This window comes from Tiliqua scincoides, chromosome 8, assembly GCF_035046505.1.
Source record: "Tiliqua scincoides isolate rTilSci1 chromosome 8, rTilSci1.hap2, whole genome shotgun sequence".
NCBI classification, from domain to species: domain Eukaryota; kingdom Metazoa; phylum Chordata; class Lepidosauria; order Squamata; family Scincidae; genus Tiliqua; species Tiliqua scincoides.
Window position 1 is genome coordinate 51,076,813 of NC_089828.1, and position 21,119 is coordinate 51,097,931.

Sequence of the window (21,119 nt, forward strand, 5' to 3'; positions counted from 1 at the left end):
GAGAGACTTCCTGCATTCTTGTTCCAGGCTCAAAAAAAATTTCACGGCGCAAGAGGCACAGTGCGTTTAGGAATGGTCAAGCTCCATCTTATTTTTCTACATTTGTGTCTCACTTTTCCTTGGGAGGGGGAAATAAATAACAAAATTGTTAACATTAAAATCTTCAGGATCAATTTAAAATGTGGCCAGACATCAATGAAAGCAAAATGGCCCAGAATGGGGGAGGGGGGGTACTTATATCCATTTTGAAAAGAAACCCAATGTCAAATGAATTCAGCCCAGAATGTAAAGCTTTTTTCAAATAGTGAAACTACTCAGCATTTGGTTATAAGCAGAAAGAAAGAGGAAAAGACTGGCCCAATCTCACTAAAGAGGAAGGTCCTCCATGTATTTTTTTAATTAGCACTTAGAAACAAAAAAGTTATCCCAGGGAGTTTAAAGCAAAAGGAATGAGGAGATGGCCTCCTGTCTGAAAAGGGCTCACAAGTGTACTAAATGCCACTGAGAGAGCCAGTTGGCTCTCACAGATTTCCAGATGTCTTCTTTTTGTGCCTTCTGTGCATGCATAGAGCAAACTACAGAACATTCTAGAACAGTGTTTGTCAACCAGTGGTACTCGCTGGACCCTGGACATCTGTTGTCTGGCAGGAAGACCAGGAACGTGATACAACAAACATTGGTAGGAAGCTCGGCTCAATGAACAGAGCTCCAAAGCATGCTCAAAAAGCAGGTCCATCCACCTTACTGAGCCTCTTACTGGTGTATGTCGCATTGCATCTGGCCTCCCAACCCAGTTGTAACTGGTGATGATGTCATCGCCAGTTACTTCCAAAGGTACTTCAAACAGGTGGACTATGTGAAGTGATACGGTAGAGGACAAACTTTGAGAAACACTGTTCTAGAATTAGCGACAGAACTAGCACTTGTCCTGCCTTCCCTTGAGGAGAGTTTGGTGCCCTGCTGTGCCCAGCTTAAGGGGCAGGCAACTTCCCTCAGCATCTCAGAATATTCTTTGTGAGCTCCCAAAATTGAGCATTGAGAATTATAAACCACCTTTCTTCTCTCGGGGGGTTCAGCAGAGGTGGTGTTTTGGTGGGGGGGGGAGTGAAAGTTAGGATGGAGGTAGAGGAACTGGGCTGGGGCATGGCACTTGTTTGAAGCAGAGGAAAATTTTGCAAGGAAACCTCCCACCCGAGTCCTGCACCAGCAGAAGGGCCTTATTAGTGGCAATCCCTGACAATGTCACCTAAGCCCTCAAACTGAAGAAGGGTTCAAACATCAGAGCAAAGAAGTAAATTTTGGGAGCCAGGATGTCTTCCTTCTCCCATGCTGAAAAGAGTTGTGTCGCTTCTCCTTTTATGTCCACGTTACCCTTTTGACAATGCTCTAATTCTGTTTGGGTTGATTCTTCATCTAATATTAGTTGAATTTCTTTGCCTCATCCACTCACCCCCAGTCATTGCATTTGGCAAGGAAAGAGGGTGTAAAAATTCTATAAATTAAAACCCATACAAGTGAAAAACAGAATGCTGAGGCAGATTTGACTATGCTGAAAGTAAGTGCGGTGTAAGCCCTCGGGCAATTGATTTCCCTTGTCAATCCTCCTTTGGGAAATGTCGTGCGTTCCTGCGCTGGTCGCATAATTTACCAAGACACGGAGCCCACAGAAGTGGCATACTAGGTGAAGCATGTCTCCATGGCTTCCGCTGCAGAGTCCACCCCTACCCTCCAGCTTTGGAGTTGCTCCAGCGCTGGTACGGTGGTGGTGGGAGCTAATTGCCAGCTGAGGCGCAGTGGCCACAGGTGCAGGCTTCAGGGAAGAAGTTGTCAGCTAGGGCCACAGCTAGAGGTGGAAGTGTCTCATGTATCAATGCGAGTCACCAAGAGCAGAGATGATTGGTCGTGATTCCCGAGCCTGTGACAGAATTGAGTGAGTCTGAACAAGGGAGGCCTGGAGCTCCCTGAGGTGTCCCTTGGGACTGGCTGAAGTTGGGCTCACCTGATTGAACGCTTCATCTTAAGCCGTTTCTACCCAACATTGCATATACGCAGCAGGGACCAAATGTGTGTATCTGTGGGCCAGGCAAAAATGGGTTAAAAATTTAAAAAAACAACTATGCATATAGAAAACTAGCTTATCAAGATGGGAGGTACTAGCTTCTGTGGAGGTGAGCTTTCTTAATAGAGGGGGATGCCTATGTGTAGAGCAGCTATTTTCAACCTTTTTTTCCATAGCACACTGACCTCTGTGGTTTATGTCTCTTGTGATGCCACTTCCACATCTGGGAGACGCACCTGAGAGGTGACCATAAACAATTTCATATTGCACTGCTATGGTGCTCCCTGGGAGCAAAGAATACTTTGTTCCTCCTGTGCCTTAATGCACAGAGCCCCTTGTCTTTTACAAACTCATTCCTCCCAAGCCGTTATCGTGCACCGAGCGTTTAAAGTTTATGATTGATAAATTTAATAAATACCAGGAACAATGCATAGAGGAGATGGTCTCCATTCTGTGGCATCAGCCAGCTCCGCCTGTCTCACTTAAAACAATTTTCTGCCAGGCAAGTGCTGTGCTTGTTGTCCCATTGCAAAATGCTACCACCAGTCCAGGGTCAGCCCTTAAAGTGCTTATGACACTGCAGGAAAAGCCACTGCTGCCAGAGTTCTTGTACCGTTGGAAGAAGCTGGACCGTTGTTGGGTGGCTTACGGATGCACTGGCGCCCGTCTGCTCTTTCCTTCTTCCTTATCCTTGAAGGCATCTTGCAGGGCCTGAAGGGGCAGTGTGAAAACTCACATGAATGTCCATTTTATTTCAATATCGCCTTCCTCCAAGCAGCTCAGGGCAGTGTACGGGATTTTCCCCTCCACCATTTATCCTCACAACAACCCTGTGAGGTAGGTTAACGCTGAGAGGTGGCAACCAACCCAAAATTACTGGTGTGCTATTTGAGATAATCTACTGTAACTAGCTTTAGACTGAGGAGAGCAAAGAACTTCTTACACATAATGTGTAAATGATTTATGGAATTGGTTGCCACAGGATTTGACAATAGCCACCATCTTTAACCCATTTTTGCCTGGCCCACAGGTGTACACATTTGGTCCCTGTTGCATATATACAATGTTGGGCAGAAATGGCTTAAGGGAGGAGGCAAATTTTTAGAGGCTTTTTAAAGGCTATTATCATAGTTACATAGAACCTCCATGTTTAGAGGCAGTATACCTTTGAATGTCAGTTACTGGGGAGCAACTGCAAAAGTGGGTGATTGTCTTCATGCCCTGTTTGGGGGCTTTCCAGAAGCAAGTGCTTGGTCACTGTGGGAATGCTAGACCTCCTTATGGTCTTAGGTCATATCCATTATGAATAATGGAGGCTCCAAGGAGCTCTACTCTCTCCCTTCCCACCCCCTACCCTAACTAGACTGACTTCTGATTACAGAGCCTGGTTGCATTTTTTAAAGAATGATTTAAAAACAGATTGGGCAGGGAGAGGCAGCAGGCATTTCTAAAAAGTTCTACCCCACGTCTGGCTTTGTTTTTCCTTCAAAAAAATTAACAAGGGAATGTGTAGCAAAGCTACAACAAAGATAAAATCACCAAGAACCATGACTAAGACTACCTGGAAGTAAGCTCCCTTGGAAAGAGTGAGGCAAGTTTCTGAGTAAATGAGCTTAGGATTGCACCCTAAAAACACACTGAAGAGAGAGAAAATTAATGGTAAAAGAGGCAATAAGCCTCCACCAGTAGCAAACTCCGTTAACTCATTTTTGCCCGGCCCACAGGTGTACATTCGGTCCCTGTTGCTTATATGCAACATTGGGCAGAAATGGCTTTAAAAACTTGGGTAAATGTGGCTGAGACTCATGGGCAACAGGCAAGCAGCCTTGAGAGCATTTCAGACACAGGGTACCAACACAGAAAAGGCCCTTGCTTGCCACCTGCCGAGGATCTAATGGGACAGAATGCGGAGAACAATTTATGGACTCGATAGATGGGCAAGTCTGCATGGGGGAAGGATTCCACCTGCTGATTCTCCTTGAATGTGTCCCTTCACCATATTTCGCTCATAACACCCCCTTTCTCAGGGGGCTGGTGTCAGACGAGAGTCATGAAAAGCTGAGTTCAGACATCCGAGTTCAAACTGCTGCTCAGCCATGAAGTTCAATGGGTGGCCTTGGGCTGTTCTCCTCCTCTCAATCTAACCTCCCCCACCAGTTGTAGTGAAGACAGGGGAGGGGAAGCAATATGTGCACAATCCTCAGCACTATGCAAGAAGACCAGGACTTAAATGTCATGCATACAGTACAAATACTTGGAAATCAGTCATATTGAAGCGGGGGGGGGGGGGGAAGGTCTTGAGGCTGCCTGCCGGTCAAGCTTGCCTCACTCATTCTTGCCTTGCTTGCAGGACCATTATTTATTTATTGCATTTAGATTCCACTCTTCCTCTAAGCAGCAATAGGTGCCTTATACAGTTCTGTTGCCACCCACTTTGTTAGCACTGTGAGGTAGGTTAGGCTGAGAGAGAACAAACTAGACCAAGGTCTCCCGGTGAGCTCCACTTTGTGGCTGAGTGAGGATTTGAACCTGGGACCCCTGGTCCGTCCACAGCATCACACCAGCTTGGACCTTGATCCCTTGCCTTGGCAGGAGTTGAGTCTAATGACCACTTCCCTTCCTCTCCCCACCTCTTACTTCTTAGTTACTCGTCCTGGTGACTGGCTGGAGCTGGGCGATCGGGGATGCATCTGTGCCAGCTTCTCCTGTATCATCACATCCCCACAGAGGCCCCAGGTATTGCAGAGTTTCATCAGGTTGCCATTTTCTGGTAGAGTCACCAAATCTGAGCTGTTCAGGCAGTAATAGGCCTTCTGGAATGAAATACATGCTCATACACAGAGAGAATTGGCTGACTGCCATTGTTTTGTGGGAAATTGATGTTTTGCTTGAACGAGTGTACAACCTAGCTTGGACAAGGAAGACTTGGGTTCAAATCCCTTGTTCAGCCATGTAGTTTGATGTCATACACTCTCACCCTAACATTCCTCATAGGAGTGTTGTTTTGAGGATAAAATGGGACAAACCTCCTACATGCTGTCTTGAATTTCTTTGAAGAAAGATGGTAGAAACATCGACAGCCTTTATTCATCATGAATAGTCCTCATTTTCTGGTCCCCATCTCTAACTGCGGTCCCTAATTGCACAGCCCTTTTCATATACTACAGCTGCTGAATTATACAGCTGCTCTGGATAATGCTGTACGGCACTGGTTCCCAAACTGTGAGCCGTAGCTCCCCAGGGAGCTGTGGAAACCAGCCAGGGGAGCCATGAAATCCTTGCAAAAACCCCACTGCTCTATACAATTAATAGGATTGTAGCTTTAATGGGGAGCTGTAGCCAATGCTCCAGTAGATCAAGGGAGCCACTAGTCAAAAAAGTTTGGGAACCGCTGCTGTACGGCAATCAAACCTACAACACACTCTGCTGAAACACATGACTGGCGCAGGGCTGTTCTGTAGCTTGTACTGGTCTGCACTGCTTACACTTGATCTCATGTCTGAATGCTCAGGCAGAAATCTGTGTTTTTATTTCAATTGTAAACCACCTAGTTCTTTGCCTTCTTCTTCTTCTTCTTCTTCTTCTTCTTCTTCTTCTTCTTCTTCTTCTTCTTCTTCATCATCATCATCATCATCATCATCATCATCATCAACAACAACAACCTACCAGATGATGACTCTGGGAACATCTGAACATGTGAAACCAGCAGTGGGTTTTATAGCAGCTTAAAAACAAACCAATATCTTGCATTGCACAAAAACCTGTTCCAAAATAAACGGGTGAGGCTTTAAGGGGTGGCAAGACCCTGTTGTTTGTATGGCAGCAGACACGCACCGTTTCCGCTCTGAAAGTTTGAACAAGTGGTTTCCTCTCTATTTAAACAATGCAGCCACTGGGTGTCGCTGTGGCTTCATCCTTCGGGCAGGAATTTCTGTGCATCAACTGGTGGAATTTCGCAGCCTCCAGATAGGAGAATAGGATGCTGCCTTATCCTGAATTGCACCAGTGCTGCCTGTCCTGGCAGGTGGCAGCTCTCCAAAGTGCCAGGCGGCCTTTCCCAGAGTAGAAATGCTGCTAGAGATTGAACCTAAAACCATCTGCATGCATGGTGGGTGCTGTAACACCGGGACCTGCTCCTCCCCCCCCCCGGCAATAATTATTCTCCTTTTAGCCTTTGTATGTATAATGTGGGTGATCTACACAGTCACCCCAAGACATCATGGTGCCTGTGGTAGTGTACCAAATGTTGTCCACCCCTACCTGGTCAATGTGTCAGCCTCTGCTTCTCCAGCACTCCAGCCCCTCTTTTCCTTCATGCTTTTGGTCAATGAAGGGGAGCAGATGCCTGCGGCAACTGCTTCAGTTGGCCTCATGGATGGGCTGGCCGTGGTGACCTAGCTCAAATGGGAATGGAAACCATGGCTTTCTGCAACATGAACAAGCACTGGGGAGTAGAACCCCCCTCCCTTCATCCTCCTTCAGCTGCTGAAGGAGGAGATAAAAGTTTCTGCTTTTGACTTTAAACTAACCCTAGTTCTGTGTGTCATCTGAACAGGAAGCTGTCCTGGCGTTAACTATAGTTTGTTCATAAACAACTCTAGAACCAGAATTGGATCCTTGTTTAAAGTTAGCGACAGTACTCCATGTTTGGATGTCACACAGAGCTGCAGTTAGTTTAAAATCAATAGAAATCCTCGCTTACCCTGCAAAACCACCACACACATTTGTCAGCACCACATGCATGCCTGCACACAAGAAACAGGTTGATAAGATTCACAATAATACAACTCTAGGACAGTCTACACAAAAGTAAGTCCCACTGAGTTCATTAGGAGGTGCTGCCAAGTAAATTGGTATAAGATTGCAGTCTACTAGAGATGGATTAATAAGATTAATGGGGAAGCAGACGTTTCCAAAAACCGTCATTTTTAATGCAAACACTTGCAAATTCATGTGCTCGTCTTCCAAGAGGCATTCCCTTCTTCTCTCTCAAATGGGAGGGAATGCCTCTCCTGGGAGGGTGTTGCTGCAAAGCATGTGGGCATCAGCTAAACACAAGCACTTTTGCATATGCAGACTTAATCCGTATGTTACCGTCCTATGACAAACTGAAACAGCTTTCTTTCACCGAGTGACAGCCTTGGTGATAAATAGTAAAAGTTGTAAGGATGGTGGAAAGTGACAAAACCGGGTCTATAGTGCTACTGTACCAGCTGTTTGCTGTATCCTGGGAAAACAGCTGGTGTGAACAGACTCATCCATAAACAGAGATGTGTTTCTGCCTTGGCTTTCACAGCATGAACATTATTCAAACACAGCCTGTTATTTGGGACCTTTGCAGCTTGATTTAGATCTCGGTGATGGTTTTTAATTGCATCTCTTTACTAACTATTTTTTTTTCTGGGACTGGAAAACATTTACAAGTCCTCAGACAGACGGAACCTAATCGATCATAGCGGTGCTTTGGGTGACTCAGTCTGTCTTGCTCATCTTCCAGATTTAATAAAACCCATAATGAGACCAAATTAACATACTGGCAATGCTGGGGTGCCTGCCAACTCTATGCTCTGTTCTATTCATTAGCCTCCACACAGCTAAGTGTGATTCTGAATGTAACGGTTCTGAATGAGACCAAAGGTCTGTCTGGCCCAGAGTTCTGTCTCCAGTCACAGCCAGGCTAATGCCTTTGGGTGTTCCCAAGCAAGGGATTAGAGTCCCTTGTTATTTCTTCCCAGCATTTGATAACCAGAGGTATACTGCTCCTGAACATGGGTCGCCCCCACTGCTATCCTGGTCAAGACGCATCAGTAGATCTTTTCTCCATGAGTCTGTCAAAGCCTTTTTCAAGTCATCTAAGCTGTGGGGGGGAGGGGAGAAGAACTTCCCAGTCTGGTCACCTGGAGGCGATTCTTCCTCATCACAGGTAAACAGGCAAATAGCTCTTTACAAGCCTGCTTGTACTACAGGAATGGTTCTAGATTCTGTCTCCCAGCTGAGGTGCGTCAAAGTGTGGCATCATTACCTTTGCTTGGATCCAGTGAGGTGACTCATGGTGTCACCCCACCAAGTGCACAGATGCAGAAGTACTTGGCAGTGACTTGATGAAGAAGCAAATTGGCTGGATCAACTGGGCTCAAAGCGGCCAAAGGGGCTGCTCTGAGCCCTCCTGGCTCAGCCAAGTTGCTTCGTGAATGGGAAGCAGCTTGGAGTAGCTGCAGACAGCCAAGACTCTCTTGCCTGGCCTTGGCCTTCTTCAGCTGCTCTGAGCCTGCCTGACCCGACTGGGTGGCTAGTTCGTGTTCTTGTGAGCATAGCTCATGAGAACAAGAAGCAGCTCAGAGTGGCTGAAGGTGGCCTCATGAGAACATAAAGCAAACACACAGAACAAGACTGCTGAACCCAAGCGACATGGCAGGCATTTTCCATGGTGTTACCCCCCTCACTGGGTGTCACCTGAGGTGGCCCGCACTTTCCTAGTGACACCCCTGAATGAAAGAGCAGGGGATGAACGCCCGCGATATAGCTATGGTTGCAACAGTCATTGGGTTTGTCGAGAAATGTCACTTCAGCGAGAGACTGTGGGACGAGATATCTGCAGCAGGCCAGGAGGAAAACCTCAACAGTCTGGTGTAGCCCCTGTACAGCTGCAAGTTGCTAATTGGGCCAGCCAGTCCATAAGAAGCGCTGAGGCAACCGGCGGAGTAGCAAAGCAAAGTTTTCCCCTTTGCTGCCACGACTCCTCTTCATGCATTCCATGGACTTGAAAAGGAAGAGGGGAGCAGAGCAAGAAAAGGAGGGGGAAGAGAGGCGCGTATAGTGTGTGACGCTCTGGCCCATCGCTCTTGTCCTCCACACTTCCTCTTCTGCTCCATCCTCCTTTTCAAATACAGCCCAGTACTGGAGTGGTGTTCTTCATGTGCAACTATGGGACAGGAAAGTGACAGTCCGGGGTGGTGGTGGTGGTGGTGGTTTGCTACACCGCCTTAAGCTCCCTAAGGTCTTGGGCAGCCTCTCTGTCTGCGGTGTGTATTCTTTCTTAGCTGTCAGACGCACAATCCTTACCAGGAACTTGGACATTTCGTTGGCCTTGCTGTATTTGTACAGTCTGCGCAGTTGCTTCTCATCAAAAGCCGAGAAGAGGGAGACGAACCTCCACAGCATCCTAGAAGCAATTGGTGGGGAAACAGCTGTCACATGGCTCTATTCCAAGGACTTGGGACAGCACAGCTTTAAGGTTCTCTATTCGCAGAACCAGGCTTCGGGGGGAGGGGGTGAGATGGATGCCATTCGTACTCCCCACACCCCTTCATATGAGCCTACACTTGCAGCCTAAGGTACTACAGGCTAGAGGCAGACTCACACCTAGCTAGACCTAGTTAAACCGAAGCTCCAGCCTTTTATCAAGTTATCTAGATAAAAGATAGATCTCTATCCCAGATAAAATAGATAGATCTCTATCCCTAAGTAACTAACTTATCTATCTATCTATCTATCTATCTATCTATCTATCTATCTATCTATCTATCTATCTATCTATCTATCTATCTAAGTTATCTCTGATTTGAGCACAGGACACACTGACAGCCATACTCAAAAGTCAAAGCTCTGGTGCTTTAAGTCATTTTTGCCCAACGTTGCATATACGCAACAGGGATTAAATGTGTACACCTGTGAGCCGGGCAAAATTAATAGCTGGGTAGAAGAGAGAATTCTATTTTGTCAGATGCAGCTTTTCAGGAAGGGGTGAGAAAAACTATACGTGCGGAAGTTCCCTGCCCTGCGCACCCAGCAAAGGTACAGGGCCCGAAGCCTCCTGACTGTGGCATCGATTGGGTGGGATCAATTATGCAAAACGGCCTTTGATTAACTCCTTTTCCTGGGGAATGTGGTCAACCTGTCATGTCTGAAAGATTGTGATGATTCTTAAACCGGACTCCTCTACCTAACAAGATATTGAACTATGGCCGCTATCGAACCACTGGGTTGTGCAAGCAATTGTGGTCCATGTGCTTGTAAATCATCTCTTTCACCTCTTTTGCAGCCCTAAACTCTTTTTAGAAGGCAAGATGATCGGATCTGTTTGCAGACATAGGAAATCAGAAGCACTCCCTCTTGATCCATAAATATTTCAGTAACAATAGAGAAATATTATCTCCTCCTACAAATAACAAGATTGACGGCTCAATCTTATGAACCTTCATATAAGAGCAGAACTCCAGTCCCACTGCCATAAAAGGCTCAGCAATAATGTAAACTTCGCACCGCTGTTGGGCTATTCAAAGCAGCCAATGCAAAGTGTACTTGGGCTGTGCTGACCCTGGTAAGTTGGCAAGCAGGGGTGTGTTGTATGTTTGGGCAGGGAGGGAGGTTTGGGGGAGTTTCAGGAGGGCAGGGGGCGCTTTGGGGGACGGACGGGGTGGATCCTGGTAGCAACGACTTGTGCCAGAATTCTATCCCCCTTTTCCCAGGCCACCCCATCCCACCCGACCCCACCCCCTTTCTCTCCTTGGACTTAACGCCAACTACAATCAGTTCTCATTATCCACTAGTTTCCTGGAAAACCTAGTGCAGCTATTTTCAACCACTGTGACGTGGCACATTGGTGTGCCACAAATGGTCTCCAGTTGTGCCGTGGGAGTTTGGGGGAGGGCCTTTATTAGTAGGGCCAATGGGGTGTGTGAGCCCCCCACCAGCAGCATGGTGTGCCTTGTCAATTGTCAAAAAAATGGTGGTGTGCCTTGATGATTTTAGCACCTTGTGTAATGGAAGATCAGAAGACCATCAGGTGGACGGTGTGGTGTTGACAGTGATCCCATGTTTTGACAGCTGGTTGAAAGCTCTGGGAAGGGCAGGCTCTACTGCTGTAATCAATCAAGGCCAATGGAGACTCTGATGGACACCTGAGCTTCATTTGACCTTGATGAGACTTTGAATGGACATGGACTGAAGAAATGGCTCACCTGAGTCTAATTTGGACTTAACAAGGGGCTGCAGGATAAAAGGCAGCTCCAGAAGGAGCAACGCTACCCTGACCCAGAGGGAGACGATACCTGACCCAAGAGGCTGCCTGACCCAGACCTATGGCTACCTGACCAGATGGACCCCTGACCCAGACAGAGCTACCCAGACCCATACCTACAGGACACGGACGGACCAGGACCTACAGGAGAAGGGGACTGCCAGGACTCTGCTGGAGGACTCTACTGCAGAGGAAGGGACTCTGCTGCAGTGGACTGCTACGGGAAGGAATGGACTGCAGAAGACTGGACTGGACTGTGCTTTGGAGACTGGATTGGACTCTGACTGGAGGCTTTGGATCTTTACCCACTGAGTTGAGTTTTGGGTAGGGAAAGCCTCTGGACAAGAGGAATTGCAGGGAATAAGTGTTTGTAGCAATAAATTTGGTTAATTGCTATAGATAAGGAGTTCTCTGTTCATTCCTTTGCACACCACAGGTGTTGTTTCTAGAGATAAGGGTGTGTTAATTAGCCAAAAAGTGGGCATTGGGAGACGGAATATTTGGATGGGACAAATTGGTGTAGTCGGCAGGATTCGACAGATTGGGACAAAACACCTTGACAGCGTGCCATGAGATGAAAAAGGTTGAAAATCACTGACCTAGTGAATATCAAATTAGCAGACACCGATCTCTGAGCCTATGGGAAAAATGGGGTTGGGTTCCAGAGGACCCTCTTCACCATACACTCTATGAACTTTATGAATCAGAATTTTAACTTGAGGTCTGTTGGGCTGGGTGATAGCAAGGGCTCACACCAACATCTCCAGCATCTGCTGCTTCCTCCTCCATACTGTATATCCCTCAATGCGCTGAAGGTTGTGGCAATGACAGTTTCTCTGTGTTGACTATTCCCCAATTCACTGAAAGTTGCTGGCCCAACAATGAGGCCTCAGAGTTCAGCAGTGGGGAGAAGGTTGCTTCATCTTTCCTTCTCCTCCTCCTCCACCTGTCTTGGCTCCTTCCCTAGGCTTGCCCCAGCCCCAAAGTAGCGCTCATGGCGGCCTTCCAGAGACTGCTCATCATTGGCCTCTCATCATCCCCAGGGTTGTGAAGGTTCAGTTACAGTTCCCAAGATGGGAGGGCAAGTCTGGAAGTGGACAGAAACGTGTCCAGCAATTCTCCACAGGCCAATATCAATGATGCAGAAAACTGACCCAATTCAGACAACTTTCTAAAAAACAAGGAGTACGTCAGGCTGGATGCAGTAACTGCAACCCCCACCCCTGTCGGCCGTATCCTGTATAGTTGTCTCTTCCGTTCTCCCCCCCCCCAACCTGCATTGCACAAGCACTGCCTTCTGCTCAAGAAGAAACCACTGTCTCTTCTCATCCTCCTGCAGCCTCTCTCACCCCTGCTTGCCTGCTCATAGCTTCGATGAGCCTCCCTCCCCCAGTTGCATCTGCAAAGTATCATCAGATAATGCGAACAGAGTCACAGATAATGAGAGAGGTAGGCGGCAATTCTGATAGCAAATTCACATATAAAGAGGACTGACTGTATATAGCTGTCATGGGTCCAAGGAGACCCACAGGCGGCCAGAGGGCCTACCCAGAGGCAAGTAAATATGTATACTTATTGTGTTACCCCTCCACCACCATCACTGGATGCAACATGTGCTCCATCTGTGCAGCTACATTATGGACAATGTTTGGGCTGTGAGTCTTGTTTTCTGTTTGCTTTGGACACTGTCTGACAGATGACCTGTGGTGTTAAAGCTCCTGTGTGCATATGTGTGTGTGCATAGACTGCAGTGTTTAGCCAATGAATTGGTTAGATCAGGAGTGGGAAGACCTCAGGCTGCAGGATCCCCTTTTCTTAGAATTTGGAGGTCCAAAATAGTGGCTCAGGGAATGGATGTACACTTAGAGTTAAAGAATACATTATCTCTGAGCACATGCTTAGACCAAGAATTTGTTTGTAGTCCCAGAACTGAATTCATAGTCCTTTCGCACCCAAATCCAGTTTCCCCACAAACTTCAGCTTCCACACAAACTCCAGCTTCCCCACTCCCAGCCCCTGCCCCAAGTTTTCTTCATTTTGGCAGCTGCATTTAGAAAACAAACAAGCCTTGTTGCTACTGTTAAACAATTGGGAGTCAGCAACCCTGACTGATCCACGGCAAAGCACAGGACCACCGACAACTGCCTGACAGTGAGCCAGAGCGCTGGCCCATCTAGCTCTGTTTCTAGGGTTTCAGTGAGGACATTTTCTCTGCCCTACCTTGAGATGCAGGGGAACAACCCTAGGACCCTCTGGATGCAAAACAGGGGCTCTACCAGACAGCTACAGCTCCTCCCTAACCAATGCACCCTAATCTTTCTTCTGCCTATCCTCAGGTTAGATTAATTGATTAAAATCACATTAACAAAAAAGATGGTCCAACTAATCACCAAATGTCTAAAAATTATTTCTAATATATGCATAAAATCTGCAAAGGGCCAGCACTATCCTAGAAGAGGCATTCCCTATCAGAAAACATGGGAGACGCCTATTCTAGAAGGCTGCCTACTGGTACTGATGTGTGCGTTGGATTAAACCAAAGGCAATATATATATTGGGTTTTTTTTTTCCTCATGTGCAAATCATGCCCAGGTAGTTGATTTTAATTGACTGATAGATCAATTCAAACTAACACGATGGCTAAAGATTTCTTGTGAGCAACAGCCCCAATAGAGATGGTTCCAATCCTTTGGATTGCACTCTTAGAGCGTCAAAAGAGCAGCTGGGAATGCCATGTCTCCTTGCCAGGGTGGGGGCTGAAAGATCACTTTCAGCCCTAAGCGGTAGGATTTAGAGGCAAGGACAAAGAAGGAAAACAAGTTTCAGTTCTGGTAGCTGGTAAACAAGGCACCATTGTGTGTTTGCTGTCAGTAAACACTGGACGGACCGAGGGCCAAGCTGGACATGGTGTGGGCATGTTTGGAGCCCCACATGTTTTTCTTGCTCAAAAAGCAGGACAGGGGAAAACCAATCTCATACCTATAAGTTTTTCTTCTGCAGCTAATAATGGCTTTGGAGGGGTGGTCTGGAGGTTGTCACCTTGCTCTATGTGTTTCTCTCATGGAATAACACTTGTAAAAACCCAATTTGAAAAAGGGGGGTTTATGGACAGCCTGCCTGTGTAAACCACCTGGAGTCTATGAGACTCAAGTCTATGAGAAAGGTGGTATATAAATACTGTAATAAAAATAAAACAAGGATTTGGATCAGGGCCATAAGAGAAGGATCAAGGCCTTCTCTCCTTTCCCCCTACCATAGTCCCAGTGCAAACACCATTCCCACTTCTCCCTCGTGGCTGCATTTTTGAGAAGGGAAAAAGATGACTAGAGTTCCAATCCCATCTAGTTTCCCCCTACACATAGGGGTGTCTTTTGACAGTGTGCACGGTAGTGGCCTAAGTGTTCCTTCTTGCTTCCCATCTGCTCAACCTGAAAAGACACTGTGTCTTTGAGCTTCCATCAGCTGAGTCATCAACAAAAGTGTTCCCTGTTTGGGCAGCCCCCAGTTTTAATCAGTGGAGCTGGGAGGTGAAGGCAGCCTCATTAATTATTTTTTAAAGACTGTTCTGCTTCTGTAAATTGTACCAGGCAACAGAAAACAAAAACATGCAGATGCTGCTTCCTTCTAACAGTGAATTGTAATTCTTCTTTCTCTCTCACACTTCCAGCAGCGGCTCAGTCTAGGTGCCTTTCTGCAGAGTTCAGTTACATACAAATTTAATTTAAAGCACATTTTTGCGTTGATTTATTTCTATGGTTATGAGCAAAAACATCCATATAGATGCCTTCTGAGATATGAAAGGATGAGCTCACCATTTCATAAATAAGTTACTCTCTCTAAGGCTGAAATCCTAGCCACACTTTGATGGAACAGAAGTTTTGATGGAACAGAGCCCGGCTGGATCAGGACAAAGGCCCATCTAATCCAGCTTCCTGCATCTCATAGTGGCCCACCAGATGGCTCAGGGAGTACACAAAGCAAAAAGTGACCTGTATCCTGTGCTCCCTTGCATGTAACATTCAGAGATGTCCTGCTTCTAGAACCAGACTGTTGCATATACCCATCATGGACATGTGTCATGGCTTGTAACTTGTGATGGACTTTTCCTCCATAGGAGGAAAGGGTTGTGGAGGGTTTAAAAGCTCATGAGGAGGAGAGAAGTTGAGAACAAATGCAGACTGGTCATTCCCAGAAAAAAAAGACATGTTCTCTAATGCTCAGGAAAGCACCAGAAGCCAACCATGGAGGAGGAGGACATGCTTGTGGCCTCAACTCAATCCCCACAAGGCCCTCCAAAACTGATGAAAAGAAAGGGAGTTCCCCAGTCCTGCTCCTAGGGAGAGGAGGCCCTTGTGCCAATCTGGAGATTGAGATGGTTGCCCCACCAACTCCCTTGCCCCCTCTTGTACCGTGGAAGTCTTTTTTTTTTTTTTTTACATCTAGTGAAGGTGTAAAAATAGCTTTGATTGCAAGGACTGAATCCATCACTCCGATTTTGCCTATGAATGTGTGAGAGCAACAAACAAATGGTTGGTCTGGATGGTCCTTCATGGCTTTGGAATCTCTGTCCAGATTCTCTAATGTCACTTCCATCCAAGTTAACCCATTTTTACCTGGCCCACATTTGTACTCATTTGGGCCCTGTTGTGTATATGCCACATTGGGCAGAAATGGCTTAAGAGAAAAGGATCACAGAGAGCTGGAAGCAGTTCTGCAGTTTCAGACTGTGGGGAAGAACTGCGGTTACAAAGCAATCAAGCAAACAAAAAAGCCTAAGAACATTCGTAGAGGCTAGATGGAAATAAAGGATTGTTTTGGGGTGGTTGCTCTTCAGGGGATCTGGTAGGGGATTAGTAGTTGTGTTGCCTGCTATATAAGTCTCTTCAGTGATTACAAGCTCTGCTTGTATATTTGTAAACAAATATTATAAAGATGCCATGCAACTCTAGTGCTAAAGATCTAAAGTCAAGGTTGACATGCAGGCCTTGGTGGCTTCCTACTGCTCATGGAAGCAGGAGGAGTCCCACTCTTTGTGATAACATCTATAAGTCAGTTCCCCACATTTCAGCACAGTTTTCTGAAATTTGAAGGAGGAAGGAGATGGGGGGCAGAAGAGGAGAGGAAAGCCATTGACTGGAACATCTCTAGGTCACCAAGAGACTCCTTGCCTCTTCTGCTCCACCCCCCTTTCAAATGTAGTCAGAGCAGGAAGAGAGAGATGGTGGTGGCAGCAGCTGTCTCTACTTGCAGGGTAAGAGGTGGCATTTGGTGCCCTACCTTCAGCACTTGTGGGTCTGTGGTCAGTCCTGCTCTCCTTTTCACCTTTTGTTTCTCCTTTTTGTTCATTATTTTTGTACTGATCCGACTGAAAATCAAACTAGATTTTCTGACTCTGCAGACTGAAACAATGAGTATGTAATTTAATTGTCGGATGTTTCGTTCCTTCCCTAAAGTTTTGGACCCCCCAAAGGGAGGTTACGCCTGCCTTCTAAACTGTGATAGCTTTGTTCTAATCTCACTTGTAATTCTCCTCCTTTATTTCTGCTATTATGTATTGTTATGGTTACAGCTCATGGAAAGTCTTAAAACACTGACTGCTGCCAGGGAAAAATGTGATGAGCATTTGGGTAGTTTGCAAGAGGGACAGAGCCCTAAGACAGTAATACAGCATCTGCTTTGCATGCAGCTGGTCTGTGGCGTAGCTCGAGGGGGTGCAAAGCACTAAGTTTTGCAGGGAGCCTCACCGTGGTGTACTAGAAACCTTTCATGTATGTCTCCTTTCATGTGTTTTGCTCCCCCCACCCGGAATGGTTCTGAAGGGGAGGGGTCACTTGCACACCGTGGTGAGGCTCCCTGCAAAACTTAGTGCTTTGCACCCCCTTTAGCTATGCCACTGCAGACAGTCTCAGGTTTGGCCCCAGCATCTTTACGTAGTGTTGGGAAAGACCTCTGTCTGGAACCATGGAGAGCTGAGAGACAATCCTGAACTAGATGGACCACAGGTCTGATTCAGTAGAGCGTGCTTTCCTATGTTCAAAAGTGATCAAGTTTTGAGTGTGCAGAATTTGAGATCATGGCTTGACGTTCCAGACACGTCTGCAGGAATTGCCAGTGGCTGTCTTACTTCTTCCAGTGTTTGAGCTCCCAGGTCTTGCAGTAATGCTGAAGGAACATATCGATGTGATCCCCCAGGATGATAAGGTTCTTCCTGGTGGAGTTCAGCCTCCTCTCCTTGGGAAGATCATTGGGCAAATTTAGTTTCCGGAGACACTTCTTAAATGGTCTCAGAAATTCCTTGCACTGGTGAAAGCAAAGAGAGGAGACAAGAACCCTGTGAGTTTTTGTGAGGTGAACTAACAAGCTCCTCCCAATTCCATGCTTACTCAAGGCTGGCCTGACAGAGACGGTGCCTCAAGTAGCAGACATGCATGACAGGCTTACCTCTGCCTCCCACCTCTGCTTCTCTTCCTCCTCTTTTGGCTTTATGGATTCAAAAAGACAGAGGGGAACAAAGCAGAGAAGGAAGTGTAGAGGAGAAGAGGGTGGTGGGCTAGACCAGCAATCTTCAACTAGTGTGCCTTGGCACTTTGGTGTGCTGTGACGGGTCCACAGGTGTGCTGTGAGAGTTGGAGCACAACAGTTGAAAATCGCTTCTGTGGCTCTGTTTCTTGGACAACTGTCTGTAGGAACGAATTCCTCTGCCTCCAGAGCAGGCAGAGGAAGAGAGACAGACAATCTGTTACTACACACAGTTGCACTAGAAACAGACCTGCAGAACCTGGAGGTGTCTCCTCGAAGCTGGAAGTCACAAGAGGTGAAGACCATAGACAACACCGTAGAGGTCAATGCACCATGAGAAGAATAATATTGAAAATTGCTGGGCTAGAATGTCAGAGGTCTTTCCTTCTCTGCTCTTTTCCCCTCTTCCTTTCTGAATGTAGGACACTAGAAGAGGCAGAAGTGGCAGCCAATGCACCACCTCATGTGCCAGCATGTCTTGGGCAGGTTCTGGCTTAGGAAAATGGCTTATAATGATACAATCTCCTATAAAATATACTTCACCTCCTGCTTTCACAGAGTGATGTTGAATATGTTTATTTGGCCCAGCAAAGTTCATTGACGCAAGCTTTGAATAATTAAGCAAATTCATTTGTAACCAGGACAACAAGACAAGCCAGTTTGTGTTGGGACTGAACACAACTTTAAAACATATACCCATCATGTACTTACTGAGAAAAGACAACTAGAAGGGGCGGTTTATAAAATCATAAGAACATAAGAACAGCCCCACTGGTTCAGGCCATAGGCCCATCTAGTCCAGTTTCCTGTATCTCACAGCGGCCCACCAAATGCCCCAGGGAGCACACCAGATGACAAGAGACCTCATTCTGGCACCCTCCCTTGCATCTGGCATTCTGATACATAGCTCATTTCTAAAATCAGGAGGTTGCACATACACATCATGACTTGTAATGGATTTTTCCTCCAGCAACTTTCCAATCCAGGCCAGATGCCATCACCACATCCTCTGGCAAGGAGTTCCACAGACCAACCACAGGCTAAGTAAAGAAATATTTTCTTTTGTCTGTCCTAACTCTCCCAATTATGCCTGGTGTGGAGAAAGTGGATAGAGTTTTTCCTTACTCTCCCATAACACTAGGATCCTTGGGTGCCCAGTGAGATTAATTGGCAGTAGATGTTGGGTGACCAGCAGAACTTAATCTCCAGTAGGAAGAAAATCCTTAACACACCACATAATTATCCTGTGGAATTCACTGCCACAAGATGTAGTGATGAATCTAAAAGGGGATTCAACACAATTGCAGAGGAAGACTGGTCTAGCAAGAGCTATTTGGTCGGCTGGCTATCTGAAGACCTAACTAAAAGCCAGTTGAAATAAATGTGTCCTGAGACCCTGCCAGGATACCATCAAGGATGTGGCAGTTTGCAAATCCTCAGGAAGGGTGCTCCACAACCTAGGTGCCACCACCGAGAAAGACCTTCTTCTTGCCATCACCCCTGTCACCTCTGAGGGGAAGGTACCCTTAAGAGGGTTCTCTCGGATTTCACAGGCCAACACACATTTTGCTTCCTTAAACGTTATACCAATTCCTGGGTATATTTGGGGTGCCAGTTCTAAAAATGGCATCTGCTTTGCCCTATCACATCTAGTTTTGGAGATATAGTATAGCCTCTTTAGTATAGCCTACACCATGTAGGCTATACACCATGTAGGCTATAGTATAGCCTACACCATGGCTTCCTCATGAGGAAGCTGCTTGAACCATTCACTAATGAGGCTATACTATATCTCTAAGACTAGACATGATAAGGCAAAATGGATGCCATTTTTGGAATTGGCACCCCAAATTCATATCAAACCACCATAAAGTTTGGGAAAAACTTTTCTGACCCTCAATTTTGTAGGCCTGTGTTATATGAGGGGGCAGGTTGGATTGTGGAAGAAGGCGGTCCTTCCAATAACCTGCTCCTACCAGCACCTTGAATTGGACCCGGAAACAAATCAGCAGCCAGCTCCTATGATCACATAAGCTGCTGCATTCCATACTAACTGCAGTTTCCGCATAGTGCTAGCTTCAAACTCCTGGTGCTTTTTCAACTTGGTAGGCTCATGTAATTAATCTCATTCTTCTTTTAGTTTATTACGTAGATGTTCTAAGGTTCCTATTGATGCAACTAATGTCTCACTATTTTGAAGGCATCCTGCGTGAGTCCATCTGCGGAGTGGACGAGTGTGTCTCCAGGTGGTGTGACCCTAGCGATGTTCTCCCTGGGTGTGGCCTTGCTGTTTTTCCCAGTGGGAAGCTGGTTTTTGGTTACCTGCAAAAAGTCATATCCAAGAGGTTAGTTTCTCGATCCCTGTGGTGAGAACTGGGGATGTAGCTTCTGATTGCTGAGTAATCACCAGCACCAGCTCTGAGCACCATTTGGATTGCGCTCTTAGAGATATTAGTGATAAGTAGAGGTGTTTCAAAATGGTGGTGGTGATTTTACTCAGAAGTAAGCCCAATGGGTTCAGTGAGACTTAGTCACTAATCACTAGAGATGTTTGTTTCTGGTGAGTAAGATAGGATTACAGCATATCAGAAAACCAGTTTCTAATTTGATAATGTTATTGATATGAATACTGTCACGACTAAAGTTTTCAGGAAAATGCACCCATTGCTCTGACCTGACAGCTCTTTTCCCATTCTTTAATTCCTGCCACTTGTTTGGCATTTCCTTCTTCTATGGCCACCTTCTCTGTCAGCCAGATCCCACTCCTTTCTTCTCTGCTCCCTCTGAACTCCATGGTGACCCAAGAGGGCCGCAGATGAAACAGGCTTGTGGACTGCAGCTTGGCCTGTGTGGGCCAGTGAATATCTGTCTGCTTTTGTGACATCATCTCTGAATTGGTTCCAGGTTCCTATGATAACTGAAAGCAAGAGAGTGTTTCCCCAAGAAGGAAGGAAGGAAGGAGTGGGGAGAGTTTGGTAGCCCAGGTAGCTACCAAAAGCTCAACCCTATCCTCAAGACCTGTCAGTGCATCTGTGCTCATGCAATGACAGCCCCACCAGTGTAGAAGCCTGCCTGCTGTTACACCCCCCATGGAAACCGGAGCAGTGTGGGGGGAATGCCACACCAATGTAGCTCAGATTTCACTTGGACGCCAGAGCAACTCCAATGGCGGAGAGGCCAAAACAGGAGACTGGGGCATGGTGTGGGAGGGATGAGAAGGAGTCAATGTCCACCATATCCTAACCACCCTTAAGAAACCGACTTGTCCCCAACGCCAGGAAATCTTCACACCAATGTCAGAGCTGGTTTAGATAAAAATAACCATAAGGAGCAATGGGGGAGGAGGAAAACAGCAGAGAATTACACCACCTGCCACCCCCTGCCCCCACTCTGTAGTGGGGCTTAGGACTTACATCGGGTAGCCAATCACAGCACACCAAATAATGGCCCTGCCAGGGAGACTACATCTCTGATTATAAGGTACATGGCATGGGGCTGTACCTCTCTGTTCTCTCACAATCT

At 46.6% G+C, this 21,119-nt stretch overlaps 1 protein-coding gene across 1 annotated transcript; it reads right to left on the minus strand.

Annotated features, from left to right (window-relative positions):
• Positions 1 to 4,692: 4,692 nt before the first annotated feature.
• On the minus strand, positions 4,693 to 20,391 carry CHCT1 (CHD1 helical C-terminal domain containing 1). Its single transcript, XM_066636468.1, has 5 exons — positions 20,272 to 20,391; positions 19,788 to 19,919; positions 17,203 to 17,378; positions 9,122 to 9,221; positions 4,693 to 4,869 (listed from the first exon to the last, which is right to left on the minus strand). Exons 1-5 carry the CDS (start codon positions 20,389 to 20,391, stop codon positions 4,693 to 4,695), a joined length of 705 nt encoding a protein of 234 aa, XP_066492565.1.
• Positions 20,392 to 21,119: the final 728 nt, after the last annotated feature.

Bases quoted from the DNA above. Each gene is read 5' to 3' on its own strand.
- CHCT1 (XM_066636468.1), bottom strand. From the start codon at position 20,391: ATGGAGTTCAGAGGGAGCAGAGAAGAAAGGAGTGGGATCTGGCTGACA. The intron at 19,920-20,271 runs GTCAGAGCAATG...GACTTTTTGCAG, and splicing joins AATGGGAAAAGAGCTGTCAG to GTAACCAAAAACCAGCTTCC. The intron at 4,870-9,121 runs GTAAGGATTGTG...TCATTCCAGAAG, and splicing joins ACGAAATGTCCAAGTTCCTG to GCCTATTACTGCCTGAACAG.